Source organism: Nelumbo nucifera, chromosome 7, assembly GCF_055504915.1.
Source record: "Nelumbo nucifera cultivar China Antique chromosome 7, China Antique-T2T, whole genome shotgun sequence".
In the NCBI taxonomy this organism is placed as follows: Eukaryota; Viridiplantae; Streptophyta; class Magnoliopsida; order Proteales; family Nelumbonaceae; genus Nelumbo; species Nelumbo nucifera.
The window spans coordinates 19,064,868-19,081,766 of record NC_142655.1 but is presented as its reverse complement, the minus strand read 5'-3'; the positions used below and the strand labels follow the sequence as shown (position 1 = coordinate 19,081,766).

The 16,899-nt window shown below is 37.6% G+C and overlaps 1 protein-coding gene across 2 annotated transcripts in view; it reads left to right on the top strand.

Annotated features, from left to right (window-relative positions):
* Positions 1-1,083: 1,083 nt before the first annotated feature.
* The window catches only part of DGS1 (dgd1 suppressor 1), an 81,899-nt gene continuing 66,083 nt past the window's right edge, over positions 1,084-16,899 (top strand). Inside the window, exons 1-3 of one of the 2 annotated variants that reach the window (XM_010246117.3) lie at positions 1,084-1,444; positions 5,693-5,807; positions 5,944-6,147. In XM_010246117.3, the coding sequence (XP_010244419.1) occupies positions 1,215-1,444; positions 5,693-5,807; positions 5,944-6,147 (549 nt within the window). In that variant the 5' untranslated portion in view covers positions 1,084-1,214. The remainder of the gene's footprint in view (positions 1,445-5,692; positions 5,808-5,943; positions 6,148-16,899) is intronic. The other variant, XM_010246118.3, reaches the window with a different exon arrangement.

Genomic DNA, 16,899 nt, shown 5'->3' with positions numbered 1-16,899 from the left:
ACTCTCTAACATAATACATAGGGTCGATTCAAGGCCAATTTGAAGTCAATTCCATTCCATTTGCTCACCTATAACACACACACTCTAAAATCACGAGAATTCAGCCGTACATTGAGACCATGAATTTTAGCATAGGAGATGCAAGGTTAAAATATTGTCACATATCGACTGATTCGTATCGTATCAGAGCCTTGTCAATATGCCTCTACAAGGGGTGTTTCAGGTTGACGAGTGGTTCAAGGGGTAGACCGGCCCCTCCGAACTAGATTCTAAAAAAAAATTAAAAAAAAAGGTACTAATACAGGCTAATACACCCTACCAACATATCACCTTATATCAATATTTTGAACCTTGAGGAGATGTTCCCAATGTGCAACTAGATGTGATGTCAACAGGGTTTTTGCAAAAAAAATATGGGTTTGCCATATACGAAACTACATCACTTGCCAACAAAACACTTTCCACCCCCTACCAACATGATCTTATACGGAACGTCTCCTACATGATGGATTCCACTTTTATGAAGGGTCCTAGTCAGAGACTTGGATCAAGTTGTTAGAGAGTTGGAAAGTGTTTTCTTGGCAGAAGATCCCAACTCGGCATTGGTAATGGGGACCGTGGTTGAGTTGGGATCACCTGCTAGACATTCAAACTCTCTCCAACGTGATCTAAAACCGCACATGGACCTACATAAAAGTGGAACCTGTGTCATGTAGGAAATGTACGGTGTCAGATTATGTTGGGAGGATGTTGGACCGTTTGATCTACACTCACTGTTAGGGGTAGCCACAAGCTTCATAAGCTTTTCAAGTTTGGCTCGGTTTCAACCGAGCTTGAGCCGAATTTATAGGCTCGATTAATAAATGAGCCAAGTTCGAGTCAAATAGAGCGAGGCTCATGAGCCAAACTTGAATATATATAGAGAGAAATAAAATATATATAATAAAAATATTATAATTCTTAATTTTTAAATATTAAATAAAAAACAGTTTTTATTTTTTATAAAACTATTTTTCTCAAATCGAACTCAAGCCGAACCGAACTCGAGTTTTTAACTCAAGCCGAACTCAACGTTCTACCTCGAACCGAGCTTTATAGGGTCTCTTCCGGAAGTCGGAAAATGCGCCATATTCAAACGCCTGAAATTCTTCCTCATTTCCTCGGTTAACGAAGTCTCACCGGAAGTTGCAGAGCTCGGCTAGAGAAAGAAACACATGGCTGCTTCACCTGCAAACCCTGGAAACAAAGCATTGGATGTTAAATCCTTAATCTCCGCCTATTCGAGTGGAGCCTGGACAAGACTTCTCAGTTTCGTTCCTTCATTCAATTCGAATTTACTCGCAAAAGTTTTAAATCTATATGCACGAACATCCCGTTCAAGATATCGGAGGCGGAGATCGGGCCTTCCTCTTCCATTGCCATCAAAGTCGCTAGAATTGTCTGTGTAAGTTTTTGTTCTTCCCTGTGGTGTATTCTCTTTTTCTTTCTCGTCATTTGGTACTTCTTATTACCTGTTTTTCTATATTTACTTGTTGGTCTAGAATGTGGAAGAGAACAATCTCTCCAGTCGATTGAATCGTCTTAATGGAAGAGAAGAGAACGAGCCTACAAAAAAAAAAAAAAAAAGACGAGAACAAGGTCTTTTGAAGTCATTTATTGTATTGCTCAATTGCCATCTATATGAATCCCGACTCCTATTTAAATGACTGAATTCATGAAGCAAGTCAGCATGTTTATCTGAACCAGAAATTTCCACTCTCAAAGCAACTTGTGATATTCTGAAAATTAAGGCATAATCTCAAGTTTTTGCCTGATAAGTGAAAGCTTTATTTTTTGAACGAAGTCTTGAGAGAAATGGGTTCTGTAACTGACAAGGAAATCAAGGAGTTCATTTATCTTTTCTCTATCTATTCATTCAATATTGTTGGGAGTGGTGTAGCGGGCAACACAATTATTACATGCTCAAAAGGAAGGGAAACACCCAAAAGAAAGAAAGGAAGAGAGAACAACAGATTTAAAGTGGTTCGGCCAAATTGCCTATGTCCACGGATTGCACCTTGAAGCTTTCTTCTTCGCTATAAAACAAGAGAACTACAACAGCATCACCTCACTAGAATTTCACCCTTACAACCCCTTACAATTTAACACATAACCCCCACTCAATGCCCGATACTTTGTACACCTGAAGTACAAAGAAATGAATTGTTGAGAGGTTATGAACTGAAGTGAGGTGCCCTATTTATAGTTTACATTAGGGGCAGAAGTGGAATTATAAAAATTATTTTGAGCCATATGATCTACTGCCACTCACTGCCAATGTAATGGGGGGTGTGGATTAATGTTTGACTGCCCCACCATTATACATTGATGTTTCATATAGCAATGATGAAGAAATGGTTATCATTGCATGTTTTATCAAATGGTGGATCATTTGATGGGTTTTAGTAGGTGGAACCAACTTCACCTCAACATTCTCCCACTTGAAGACCATATCCCTTCACAATGAGAAAAACATTCTTGAGAACAGCTTCCAACAGGACTTTAGAACCAGATAGACTTCTCTCTTGTCATTGGTTTCGGAAAAATATCAACAACATTGTCATTGGTGTGGATCTTAAAGTATGAGATCTAGCAATCAACTACTTTACAGACAAAATGGTACTGTAAATAAATGTGCTTAGTTCCAAATTCCAATATGGTTCCTTGAAAAGACTTTGATGCAATTCCTAACACTGTCCTTTTGCAACTACCATAGCCCCTTTAGTGATCTTCAACTGGCTTTTCTTTCTTGCAGACTTGTAGCTGTTCTCATCAAAGTTTCCAAATTGTAGGAGACCTTTTCAATTCTAGAACATATTGTATACTAGAAATTTAAGTGATGCCATCAAATATTGTGATTTTGACATCTCCAACTCCCACTATTTTGCATTTGTTGTTGTCACCCATGTAAAATATCCCGGCATTGTACGATTGATATGTGTATAACCAATCTCTGCACGGTGCCATATGAAAAGAAGCGTTAGAATCCAATATCCAGTTATGCTTTAAGCTTTCACGTGGATCAACTAATAACACCTCACTGTCTTTTGATGAGTTGCCTACTTCAACAATATTTTCTCGGGAATTCTTTGAATAATCTACAATCTTTTTGAAGATGACCCTTCTTGCTGCAATTCCAACATTTGAGCCCCTTACTTTTGCCTCTCAACTTGGATCTTGTCTAATCTATACCAGAGCTATTTTTCTCACTAGATCTTCCTCTTACCATCATTACACCAACAGGAGATTTCTGACCAACTTTTTTATAGGACTCTTTTGTGAGCAATGTAGAAACAATAGATTCCAATGACAGATCTTTTGTGTTGCTCAAGTTCATAATCAAACTATCCCAAGAATTAGACATAAAACAAAGCAAAAGAGCAAAATTCTCATCATCATGATCAATGAGTACTTCTACAATTGCTAATTTGCTTACTAGATTGTTGAATTCATTCAAGTGTTCCTGCAGAGAGGCTCTTTTCTTCATCCGCAGGTTGTAGATAGACATTGATTTCCTTTCATAGAGATTAGGCAACTTGTCTCACAAACCCTTGGAAGTGGTTTCCTTGGACATGTTGAATAAGACTGAATCTTCTAAAGCGAGAAGATTATCCACCATGATTATTTGGTTCTTATCAAATTCTTCATCTTTCATATTGATAGACTTCTTCTTCTTTTTTTTTTCCTTCCAAAGTGGTTGCACAATCTTCTTTCACTAGCACTACATGCATCTTCAACTTCCAGAATGCATAGTTGGAGTTGGAGTTGTCGATACTTGGCACATTGAACCAGGTAGATTTTGAACTTGCCATTTTCAACATGTGTAACACCGAAGAAGAAATACAAATTGGTGCAAAATCCCAGTTTGTTGGGAGTGGCACAGTGGGCAACACAATTTCTACGTGCACTGAAGGAAAGAGAACACAAATAACAGAAAATCAAAGGGAGAGAAAGAGAGAGCACTAGATTTAAAATGGTTTGGCCATATTGCCTATGTCCACAGGTTGCACCTTGAAGCTTTCTTTTTCACTAATAAGAGAAATGCAACAGCATGACCTCACTAGAATCTCACTAACGCACACCCTTACAACCCATTACAATGCTATACATAATCCACACTCAATGTCCAATAATTTGTACATCTGTAGTACAAAGAAATGAATTGTTGATTGAACTGAAGTGGGGTACCCTGTTTATGGTTTACATTAGGGGCAGAAGTGGAATTGTCAAAATTATTTTGAGCCATAAGATATACTGCTATCCACCACCAATGTCATGGAGGGTGTGTATTAAACAGTGAGTATTAGGTGGTGAAAATGTCTGACTACTCACAATTTTTTATCGCATTATACTTTGATGGTTTTTATATAGCGGTGATATAGAAATGGTTTTCACTGCATGCTTTATCAAATGGTGGACCACTTGGTGGGTTTTAACCTGTGGAACTGACCTCACCTCAACAAATATGCTGGTTTAGAATGGAATTCCATGTAGTGCATTCAAAGGATTAGCTCTGACAGGTCCATTAGGTTATGGAAAAGGGCACTGCTGCTCATGCATTAAAATGGCTATATGTTGGGTCATGGTAGTGGGACAAAAATAGAGAGAACATTGTTTGTAGCTTAGAAGCATAGGTGATCTGATTTGGCACTACTGGCCTGTCACAAACCGGGTCCTGGATACCTCAAAATATGTGGTTGACAGAGTACTTTTTTTTGATAAATAAAAATAAAATTTCACTAAATAGAAAATAGAATACAATCTGAGTAGGTGTTAAGGTAACACCTAACAACAGAACATTTAATTATGATCCACAGGTGTTTACTTTCACTTTCACTATGATTTTTTTATATGTTATGCTTATGTATTTTGATGATCTGAGATAATAAGATTTTTAAAGCATTTAAGTTATTTAAAGTTCAGGTTTCTATATTTTTATGTATTAGTGTTTTTTTACTATTTGAAACTTTAAAAAAATTTGTTCTTTGCTTCATCCATGCGTGCTACTCTCTTCATCCATGAATTGTGGCTATGTTTTCGGGGCCAATAGGAGTGGACGCATTGAGAGCAGAGGTGATGGCCTTGCTTCAAGGTGTTAGATTTGCCAAACAATTGGGAAATTGGTGCGTGCTTTAAATATAGAAACCTGAATTAGCTGCAATCAGGTAAGTTGGGAGCCTAGATTTATAGACAGCCCATAAGGGAAATCCTCAATATAATAAGGGAGATTGGCTAAACAAGGGACTGTGAGGGAGAGTATGTTCTGGGCAGTTTTGTAATAAAGATAATGGGGACTCAATACCTGTTTAGGGGTTGACAGTTGTACTTAATATTGTATTAATGAAGGTACTGTTTCCAATAAAAAACACTGGGTGTTCTTGAAAGAAGCACAAAGTGGATCTGGGGCGTGGTGATTTGTCTTCATGTGAATGGGTCTTAACTTAGAACCTTGACAGAAATGCTTAAGCATAAAATTAACTAACCAAACTCATAACAAGCATTTTTACCAAATTAGTGTTCTTGAACATAATGAAATGTATGGACAATGACAACATGTTTTTTATTTATTGGAGATGAAACCTTGCTAAATTCATAGATTCAGACTTTAAATCTGGAAATATTCTAATCATAGCTGCAAACTTAACATGTGTAGGGGCCTTACCAAAGCATCTAGAATCTTTGATGTTTTGGATGATATTTTGGAACACATCTTGACAAGTTTGCATCACATCCAGAAGAATTTACACTTTTGGCAATCTAGAGCTGAGGTTAGTACATAATGGTCCAGACTCCAGAGAAGCAACAAGTGGCAATTTTTTTTTTTTTAAAATTTGGAGCAAACTACATTTTGGTCCATATTCCATGGTAATATGGTTATTCTAATTTGTCTTATTGTTGTTTTAGGGATCAGATTCCCAAAAGGTATACTTCATGGTGTTTGAGAGAGGTCCACAGGCATTTATTGATGGAACTTTTCAATTGATACGCGGTTGTTTCACAGAGGGGTCTTCTATACAACATCTTTGTTATTCTGCAGCTGCTCAAATATCTGAGAGGATAGCTGTTTTAACTAGCCTAAGATATTGCCTTGCTACATTTCTTGCACAGGTTTTCTTTGTCTTGTTCTCTTACTTGCAAGTAATTTGTGTGTCTAGGATTATCTGGTCCATTTTTATGCTGTCATTATGAGTGGGCTTTACCCTTTAATATGACAGTAATATTAACATTTTAAATTTCTTTTCTTCGATGCTATCCAGATCACTGGGTTATATGAATTATATAAATGATGGATTATAGTTGACATCAGATTTAGGATAAGATGAATGGATGCTGGGAAAGGAAATGTAGGATTTCTTAATTCTGAACTCCGAACTGAAAAACTTAGACAGTTACATCCTATAAATGTAATTTGTTGATTGGATCAAATTTTGATGTTTTTTTTCCTTATCTGGAAGATCTTTCAGTTTTGGTGTTATTTTGCTTGAAAGGAATTCTACCAATCACACTCCTTGTCAGAAAGATCATTCAAGGTTTTGGCCTATATCAGGGTGAGTGTCACAGTGTCACCGTCAACCCCACTAACCTTTAACAGCATCTTTTCAGATTTTACCAATTCATTAAAAAAGGTTTGAATCATTCCCCGATTCCTTAGCTCCTTGTCTTCCCTCTCATGCAATAATTTTCCCCTCTCCTTTTATTCTATTGCATCACAACCTGTAGCAGAAGAATGTTGCTGTAGGTGCTCTTGATTGGTTTTAGCAATGATAGCCGCAGAAGACACAACACAAAATTGAGACATTGCACTAGAATTATTCAACACATGAGAATTAAACAGAGGCTCACCCTCTTATTAGCTGTTATCTATCAGCTCTGGTTATTAGTCTACTAAAGACATCAGCTACCAGTGTGAACAGAAAGTGGTCCAGTCCAACCTATAAATTGGTTAGTTGAAAAAATATCGACCAAGTCAGAAGTCCATTCACTTGGATGGGTCAAATTGGCAACCATTTTATCTGTTCAGTAGGCAACAGGTTAGATCATTCTCTTCTCTTTTGAACAATCAATTAAGATTAACTTTTCTTCTAATGCCACTGATGTCTTTAACTCTTAATCTCTATATCAACTAAAAACCGATTAAGAGAGAGTGAAATATGGGTCAAATTGAGAGAAATATGTTCATCAGTGGCACTATAGCTGCGGCATTCAGCAGTGATAGCAGTGGCAAGCAAGGTTCAAAGTATCTGAAAGACAATTTTAAGAGACATATTGGGATACGCTTTGGATACGTATGGATATGGACGAAAAATCAAGATACACATAAATATGATAAAAATTCAAATAAATCTTAAAAAATATATTACTAACTATATTTACAAATTTTATATGATTGTAAATAAGCCATTTAAATGTAAAAAACTATAATTTAATGGTTTATATAAAGTGTGACATATCGGGACACAATTAGTAACTGTTGAAAAAATGATGGAATAACTAAATTGTAAAAAAAAAACTAAAATGTGAATGCCAATTTTCAAAAACCAATATAATTATTCTTAGTATTTATTAGTATATAAATTTTATTAATTAATTCTATCATTTATTAATAAAAACTTGTCACTCATTAAGAAAAGTGAAAATTTACTTAAAATTAAAAATACATATAATCATAGCAAGCAAATATGTGTGGCTCATTGGCGAAATTGTGGTTGTTAAAACTTAAAATCAAGTGACCAAGGTTCGAATCTTGCTATAGCTAAAATTTGAAATTTTTACTCTGACAAAACGAAACTAATAATAGGGGGTCATTAATTAAAGGAATTAATGAAAGAATTTGAATTAGGTGCTAAAATTCAAATTCAAATTTAACTTTGCCTTGGAGTAATTGGCTAATTAATGAAACAGAAATTAGACTTAAATAAACGACATTAATGAGAGATTTGGTATTAAATCCCGATACGGGCTCGTATTGGCCGATACATACGAAAGAAACGAAACAAATGATTTATACACGTTCCGCGTATTGGGTTCTTGTTGGAACGGTACGTACCGGCCGATACGGACCGATACATTGCGATATTTTGAACCTTGGTGGCAAGCGAGAGTAGGGTAAGTCTTTCATTATTATTATAGAAGAAAAAAATTCCCAAATAAAGAAAATAAAAAATCTGATTAAAAGATAAAGAAGCAAAGAAAATAGTAAGAGGAGAAGAAGAGGAAGAGAAAGGGATGAAAGAGAGGAGTTGTTCGTACTCTCTCTCCTTTCCCTAATCCTTTTAATTAAAATGGTTAATTACTGATTAACAGAAAATTACAAGTAAGCCCTTAGTGGGGCGGCTAGCTAATTAAAACAAGAGAAACTAATGCTAATAGGCCCATAAGAAAAGGCCCATTAACAGAATAGGCCATTTGGCCCATCTTCTCTACACTCCCCCTCAAGCTGAGCATAAATGTCAATCATGCCCAACTTGCTTGTATCATGTTGTAGCTTCGCCTTGGAGACTCCTTTGGTAAGAATATCAACTAATTGTTCTTCAGATGCAACGAAAGGTAGACAAACATCTCCAGAGGCCACTCTTTCTCTGATGAAATGCCTATCAACCTCAATATGCTTCGTTCTATCAAGTTGTACAGGATTGTGGGTAATGTTAATGGCGACCTGATTGTATATCAATGGTGTGTCATACTCAACACCCAATTTCTCCATTAGGGACTAAAGCCAAAGCAACTCTGAAATTCCATGAGCCATAGTTTTGTACTCTGCCTCAGCTGAAGATCTAGCAACCATTGATTGTTTCTTGCTTCTCCACGAAACAATATTACCTGCAACCATACTATAGTACCCCAAAGTTGACCTCCTATCATTAATGTTACCTGCCTAGTCAACATCTATATAGATTAAAAAATATGTGGTTGACTCATCAAGATTTTGTGAGAGAAGTGGAGATGTGTAATGAAGAGTTGAGAAGAGTGGAATGGAAGGGAGTGAGGTTCTGCAAGAAATTTCAAATATTGGATGAAAAGATTAAGGAATGGAACAATAAGCACTTTGGTAGATAGATAACCGCTAATGAGTCAGATCGAAGAATTGGATGAGAAGGAAAATCAAGGTGGATTGATTGAAGAGGAAAGAGTGTTGAGAAGGGATTTGAAAAAAAAGATTTGGAGGAGGTCCTATACAGGGAATATTGTTAGAGTTTTTGTTGATCACTTTTAATCTATTTTCAAGAGACCTTTGAATCAGAGAGAGATTTTGGAAGAGTTCAACTGGCCTGTATTGGATCTAGAAGTATCAAGGTGGCTGGAAAGGAACTTTTGAAGAGGAGGAAATTAGGAAGGATGTCTTCTATATGAATAGATCTAAGGCCCTTGGTCCTGATGGTTTTACAATGCCTTTCTATCAGGACTATTAGCAAGTAGTGAAAGAAGGCTTGTGTGAGGCTTTCTATGAATTTGCAGAACAACATTTCATTAGTTGAGGGATTAATGCTACTTTTTTGGCCCTTATTCAGAAGAAGCCGAATGCTAGTAACCCTAAAGATTTAGGTCCATCAATTTGGTGACTAGTATTTATAAGATTATTGCCAAGGCCCTATGTATGCGACTAAAGTTGTGCTCCCATCCTTAATGAGCCAGTTCCAAGGTGCTTTCCTCTAAGATAAACAATAATTGACCAATTTCTTGTTGCAAATGAGTGTGTGGGGAAGCTGAAAAGATCTAACTACAAAGGTTTTATTTGCAAGTTGGACTTGGAGAAAGCCTATGATTTGGTGGATTGGAAGTTTTTGATTGAGGTGATGAGGAATTGTGGCTTTGGTAATAGGTGGTATGAATGGGTAAGGGAATGTTTTTAAATCATGTCACTATTTTGTGTTGGTTAATCTGATGGTGAAGGATTTTTTTAGGCAAATAGAGGCCTGAGGCAAGGGGATCCCTTATCCTTTTTCCTCTTTACTCTAGTTGTGGATGTTTCTAGCATACTCATTTCAAAGGCGAATAAGGAGGGGGAGACTAGGGGTTAGAAGATTGGTGGTAATAATATTGTAGTTGCCCACCTCCAATTTGAAGCTGTCTTGAATCTCAAAGTTAATTTTGAAAAGAGTTGCATTGCGGTGATTAATTTAGAGGATAGAGAACTAGAGGCTACCGCGGAGAGGCTTGATTGTTCCATTTCTCGTTGGCCTTTGACCTACTCGGGGCTTCCTTTAGGAGCAAATCCTAATGAGAGTAGTTTTTGGTTCCCAATTTTAGAATGGTGTGCAAATCAACTAGCAATGTGGAAGAAGAACTACATATCTTTGGGTGGGAGAATTACTCTGACAAGATCAACTTTAGCAAATTTGCCATTGTATTATCTGTCAGCGTTTAGGATTCTGCAGGAGGAAGCTAGGAAGATTGAGAAGGTAATGACTAATGAGGGATTTCCTATGGGAACTAGGGAGGATAAAAAAATGTCACCTATTGAGATTGGAAATAGTGACTATAGATCTAAAGGAGGATAAAAAGAACTTAGCTTTGTTAGGTAAATGGATTTGGAGGTGGCCTTTGGAGAGGGTCAGATTGTGGTTCCAAGTGATTACTAGCATTCATGGATTTCTTCACTGGTTTCTTAGCTTCATCAGGTATGATGTGTGTTCCAGGGTGGCTGCAAAGTTTTGGGAAGATCTTTGGGTTGGTTCCTCAACTCTTTAAGGATCTGTTTCCTTCCCTTTGCTCAATTTCTTTGTACAAAAACAAGTGTGTCTCAGATGTTATTGTTTCTCCTATCATTCCACTGAATCATAATTGGGATTTTGGTTCTCGAAGAGGGTTAAGGGATGCTGAAATGGTAGAGTTGAATGGGCTTTTGCAACTTCTGGACTGACTCCATTTTCTTGGATCCTACCAAACCAGATAGACATATTTGGATTCCTCATCTTGAAGGTCTTTTTCCTTGTGCTTCTCTTTTCAAGTCTTTGTTTATCTTCTCCTCAGCCTCTCCCTACCAAGGAAGTGTGGCATCGACTTATTCCTACCAAAATTGGAGCCTTTTGTTGGGAAGCGTACCATGGGAAGATCAACACTATGTATTTGCTACAAAAAAAGAACACCCTTTTTACGCTTAACCCCAAACTGGTGCACCCTTTGTAAATCCAATGAAGAAAATTGTTACCACTTACTAATATCCTGCCCCTTTGCTGCAAATAGGTGGGATTGGCTTTTCTCTTTGTTTGGTTGCAGGTGGTCCTTTCCAACGGAGGTAGATAATCTTTTTGACCCTTTGACCTTTATTTGGCCTAAAAGGAGGGGAAGAATTATGTGGAGAAGTGCTAGATCAACAATAATATGGATTCTTTGGGAAGAAAGAAATAACAGAATTTTCTCAGGAAACGAGAGATGCATAGAAGCGGTAAGAGACTGCATATTGGTAAGGGTGATACATTGGCTAGGACCATGGATTCTTTTTTGTGTTGGTCCTTTGATGATATTTAGAGAAATTGAGGGGTAGTGGCTAGAATTTCTTCCAAAAAAGAAAAAGAAAAGACTTTATGGAAACCCTAGTTGCAGACTTCGTAAAATTAAATTTTGATGGGAACAGTCAAGGCAACTTGGGCCCTTCTGGCATGGGGGGGTGCTGAGAAATAAAGAAGGAATTATCATTGCACTATTTTCCAGTCGTGTAGGAGTGGGGAATTCTATCAGGGTAGAATTGCTTGCGGCTGTGAGAGGGCTACAGATTGCAAGTGATATGGCCCTAACAAATGTGGAGATTGAAGGGGACTCAAAAATGGTGATAGGGTGACTGAAAGATCTGGAGTCTATTATTTGGTGTTTTAGGGATGAGATGAGAAAGTTTAAATGGATAACCAGAAACATGAATTGGTTACCTCTTGGGTTAGGAGAGCAGCTAATGCTATGACAGATGGGTTAGCTAAACAACGGGTCAATAGGTACAACTTGTATTGGGCTCAGATGTAATTGTTTTTGATACTTTCTTTTATTACGTTTGTGTGAGAGCTAACACCTCGTGCCTATCTTTGGGATGCTTTTAACGCTTATTCTCTTGATATTTAATAAATACTTGTTTAGATTTAAAAAAAAAAAAATTTGTGGCGAAATATAGAGGGAGAGAAGAAGAAAATTTTCTTTGTTAATCATGAAAACATATTGAGCATACAACTTAAATAAGAAAAGATAGGAAAGACAAACCCCTAGAATCTCTCTCAATCAGGGATTGACTAAATCTTTCCCTTAATCCTAGGATATGACTTTCATAAACTTATTCAAATCTAATCTTTCCTAAATTTATTCAAATCTCTTAATCAATCAAATCATATCTTTCTTAATTTGCTGCAAATCCTATCTTTCGTAATTTCCCGACACTCCCCCTCAAGTTGGTGCAAAGATATCTATCATGCCCAACTTGCTAACTTGAAGTTCAAATGGTGTCTCAACAAGCCCTTAGTAAAACATCTACAACTTGCTGCGTGGTTGGTACAAACGGAGTGCGGATTATTCCTTCTTCAAGCTTCTCCTTTATAAAGTGTCTGTCAATCTCAACATGTTTAGTCCTGTCATGTAGAACCGGATTATGAGCAATGCTGATAGCTGCCTTGTTATCACAATACAGTTTCATAGGAAAACTCACTGGTCTCTTAAGATCTGCTAGCACCCTCTTTAGCCAAAGAACCGCACACACTCCTTGAGCCATTGATCTAAAATCAGCCTCAACACTACTTCTAGCAACTACACTTTGCTTCTTGCTTCTCCAAGTAACTAAATTGCCCCAAAGAAATGTGCAGTACCCCGAAGTTGACTTTCTATCAGTGATCGAGCCTGCCCAGTCCGCATTTGTATACACCTCAACCCCTCTCTTCTCATTTTTCTTGAAGAAAAGTCCTTTTCTTGGTGTGCCTTTTAGATACTTAAGATTTTGATACACAGCTTCAAGATGTTCTTCGTACGGGGAGTGCATAAATTGACTCACCATGCTCACAACGAAGGCAATATCAGGACGTGTATGTGACAAGTAAATCAATCTTCCTACCAGCCTTTGGTATCTACTGGAACCCCATCTTTAACTTCTCCAAGTTTAGCATTAACTTCTATCGGAGTGTCTGAAGGTTTGCATCCACTCATTCTAGTTTCTTTCAAGAGATCTAGAATATATTTTCATTGCGAAACCACAATGCCCTTCTTTGATCTTGCCACTCCCATTCCAAGAAAGTACCTTAGCTGGCCTAAGTCTTTAATCTTGAATTCCTTGGCTAAGCTCTGCTTTAGTATGCTAATCTCTTCAATATCATCTCCAGTCAAGATTATGTCATCAACATAGACAATCAAAACCGAAACCTTGTCTTTGGTGTATCTTTTTGTGAAAAGAGTATGATCAGATTGTCCTTGACTATATCCTTGAGTTTTAACGAACCTTGTGAATCTTTCAAACTAGGCTCTGGGAGACTGTTTAAGTCCATATAGAGACTTTTTTAGCTTGCATACCTTAGTTCCAAACTTCTCAGTGAAACCAGGTGGAGGCTCCATATATACTTCTTCTTCCAAGTCTCCATTCAAAAAGGCATTCTTCACATCCAGCTGATTCAGTGGCTAGTCAAGGTTAGCTGCAACAGATAAGAGTACTCGAACTGTATTTAGCTTCGCCACTGGAGAAAAGGTCTCAGAGTAGTCCACTCCATATGTCTGAGTAAAGCCTTTAGCTACTAGGTGAGCCTTGTATCTCTCCAAGGATCCATCTGAGTTGTACTTCAGAGTGAACACCCATTTACAACCAACAACTGTCTTTCCATTCGGCAGATCCACTTTCTCCCAAGTAGCTTTCTTTTTCAAAGCTCTCATCTCCTCAAAAACAGCTTCTTTCCACTTAGGAACATTTAGAGCCTCCTGGATACTGTTAGGAATGGATACACTAGAAACTTGTGAAATAAAGTTACAATATGAAGGTGAAATATTTTTGTAAGATACAAAATTTGACAGAGGATGTTTTGTACAAGACATAACACCTTTCCTAAGAGCAATGGAAAGATCAAGCTGACTGGAAGAATTAGAATTACCTGGAGGAATATTTTCAGGAATTTTTGGAGAATGATCATGAATTTCATGATCCAACCTTAGATCAAATTCTTGTTGATGCTGCGGAATAGTGCATCTCCTTTTCTGTGCTAGATATTCCCTTGAATATACAAGGCCTTTATACTGTTTCGCATGCATCTCTGTTGTTTCAACTTTTTCATTTTGAGATGGCATCACCAAAGGTTGTTCATTTTCAATATTTAATTCATTTGTTTCCACTAATTTTGTATTTTCTTCCTCTCTTTCGGTGACTGGTTGTGAGGAACATCATTATGGACAAATTCAAACATTAAATCAGAACCACCTAAAAACCATCTTCACTAGTGTTGCTCTCCCTCTGAAGATGGGAGTTGCTGTAGTACGAGGTTCCTTCAAAGAATGTGACATCCATAGTCACAAACATCCTTTTCAAAACTGGATCAAAGCATTTGTAACCTCTCTGATTAGTGGGGTAGCCTACAAAAATACATTTATGTGCTTTTGGATCAAGTTTTGAACGTTTAGGATCATGGTTATGAACAAAAGCCACACTTCCAAAAAGTTTTAAGGGAATGTTTGTCACTAGCCGAGAATTTGGAAAACAGTCAATGAAAATCTGTATGGGCGTTTTAAAATCCAGAATTCGTGTAGGTAGTCTGTTAATCAAATAAGTGGTTGTTAAAACGACTTCTCCCCAAAGATACCTAGGAACTTTAGTTTTAAAACTTAGAGCTCTAACAACTTCAAGGAGATGTTTGTTTTTCCTTTCAGCCACCCCATTTTGTTGAGGTCTATTATTACACGAACTTTGGTGTACAATTCCTTTCTCAGCAACAAAATTCCCTAACACATTGTTAAAAAGTTCCTTTCCATTATCACTTCGAAAAATTTTAATCTGAGTATGAAATTGTGTTTGAACCATGTTATAGAAAATTTTGAACACCGTTTCAGCATCAGATTTCTCTTTTAAAAGGAAAACCCAAGTGACCCTAGTATTATCATCAATAAAAGTAATGAACCAACGTTTTCCAGAAAGAGTTGTTACTCTAGAAGGACCCCAAACATCACTGTGAATCATGATAAATGGTTTTGATTTTTTATATGGTTGAGACTGAAAAACAACACGATGATGTTTTACTAATTCACAAGATTCACACTTAAAAACTGAATGATTTTTATTCATGAATAACTTGGGAAATAGATGCTTTAAATATTGAAAGCTAGGATGTCCTAATCGATAATGCCATAACAAAACTTCACTGTCACTAGAAACAGAGATAGAACTGAAACAAGTCTGTCGGTTTTGCCTTGAGGTAGAGACCACCATCCTGTTTAGCACACCCAATCATCTTCCCTGAGGTTAAATCCTGAAATTCACAATAAGAAGACCAAAAATTAACTCGACAATTATGATCAAGGGTTAGTTTGCTGACTGATAAGAGATTGTATGATAGGTTAGGAACATGCATAACATCTTTGAGGTTTAGAGAAGGAGAAATAGATTTAGTTCCTTTCCCAGCAACAGTAGCAAAGGAACCATCTGCAATCTAACCTTTTGATTCCCTGCACAGGGTGTATATGAAGAAAAGAATTGCGAAGTGCCAGTCATATGATCAGTGGCACCTGAATCTAATATCCAGGAGCCATTAGATTTGGTACAAGCAATGGTTGCAGTGAAAAAATTACCTGACTGAGCTAGAGAACAGGATGGGTTAGAATTTCTTAACGATTGAGATTGAAACATTTTATATAAGTGCTCTATTTGTTCCTTTGTGAAAGGAAGAGACTCTGAGGATGATTGCTGACCTGGATCCGAGTTGCTTACTTGAAGTGCACGGACATCTCCTCTTGACTTGTTGTCACTGCCTGATTTTTTCTTCCAACCCACCGGTTTCCCGTGCAACTTCTAGCAGGTTTCCCGAGTATGCCATGGCTTTCTACAATGATCACACCAAGGCCTCTGCTTTCCTCCTCGTTTATTTCCGTCTAAGCCTGCACCTCGGGCCACAAGAGCGGACCCTTCATTCCCTGTTTTTGTTTCACTAACATTCTTCAACATCACTTGCCCTCGTGCTTCTTCTCTACGCACTTCTGAAAAAAACCTCTCTTATAGTAGTGAAGGGCTTTCGTCCTAAGATACGTCCCCGAACCTCATCGAGTTCTTTGTTCAAACCAGCCAAGAAGACAAAAACCCGACCTCTTTCTATCTTCTTTTTGTATCGAGCACTGTCACTTGGACTTTCCCATTCTTCTTCTTCAAATAAATCCAACTCCTGCCAAACAACCATCATCTCATTATAATAAGTTGTTACTTCACGTTCACCTTGCTGCATCTTCCACATTCGAGTATTCAATTTGAACATTTGTGAATGATTGTCCTAATCTAAATAGGTTTCCCTAACAGCTTCCCACACATCACGAGCCGTTGGCAGGAACATGAATAGTTTTCCAACCACCGGATCCATAGAGTTGATCAACCAGGCAGTAACCATCGAATTTTCAGAACGCCACTGCCTGTACTTTGGATCATCAGTGGCTGGCGGTTTCACTTCGCCGTTCAAATAGCCGAGTTTCCCTTTGCCGTCGATCACCAACCGCACGGACTGAGACCACTCAAGATAATTTTTTCCATTCAATTTGTGAATAGTAATTTGAAGGGAATTCTCAGATAGAGAAATAGCTGCTGACTGAATACCTCCCTCCGAAGACGTCACACCACTGGTAGCATCCGAAGATGCTGAACCGGAGACAACCATGGCGGCCTTAAAATTCATGATCGAATCCTAAAGCTCTGATACCATGTTGCGAAATATAGAG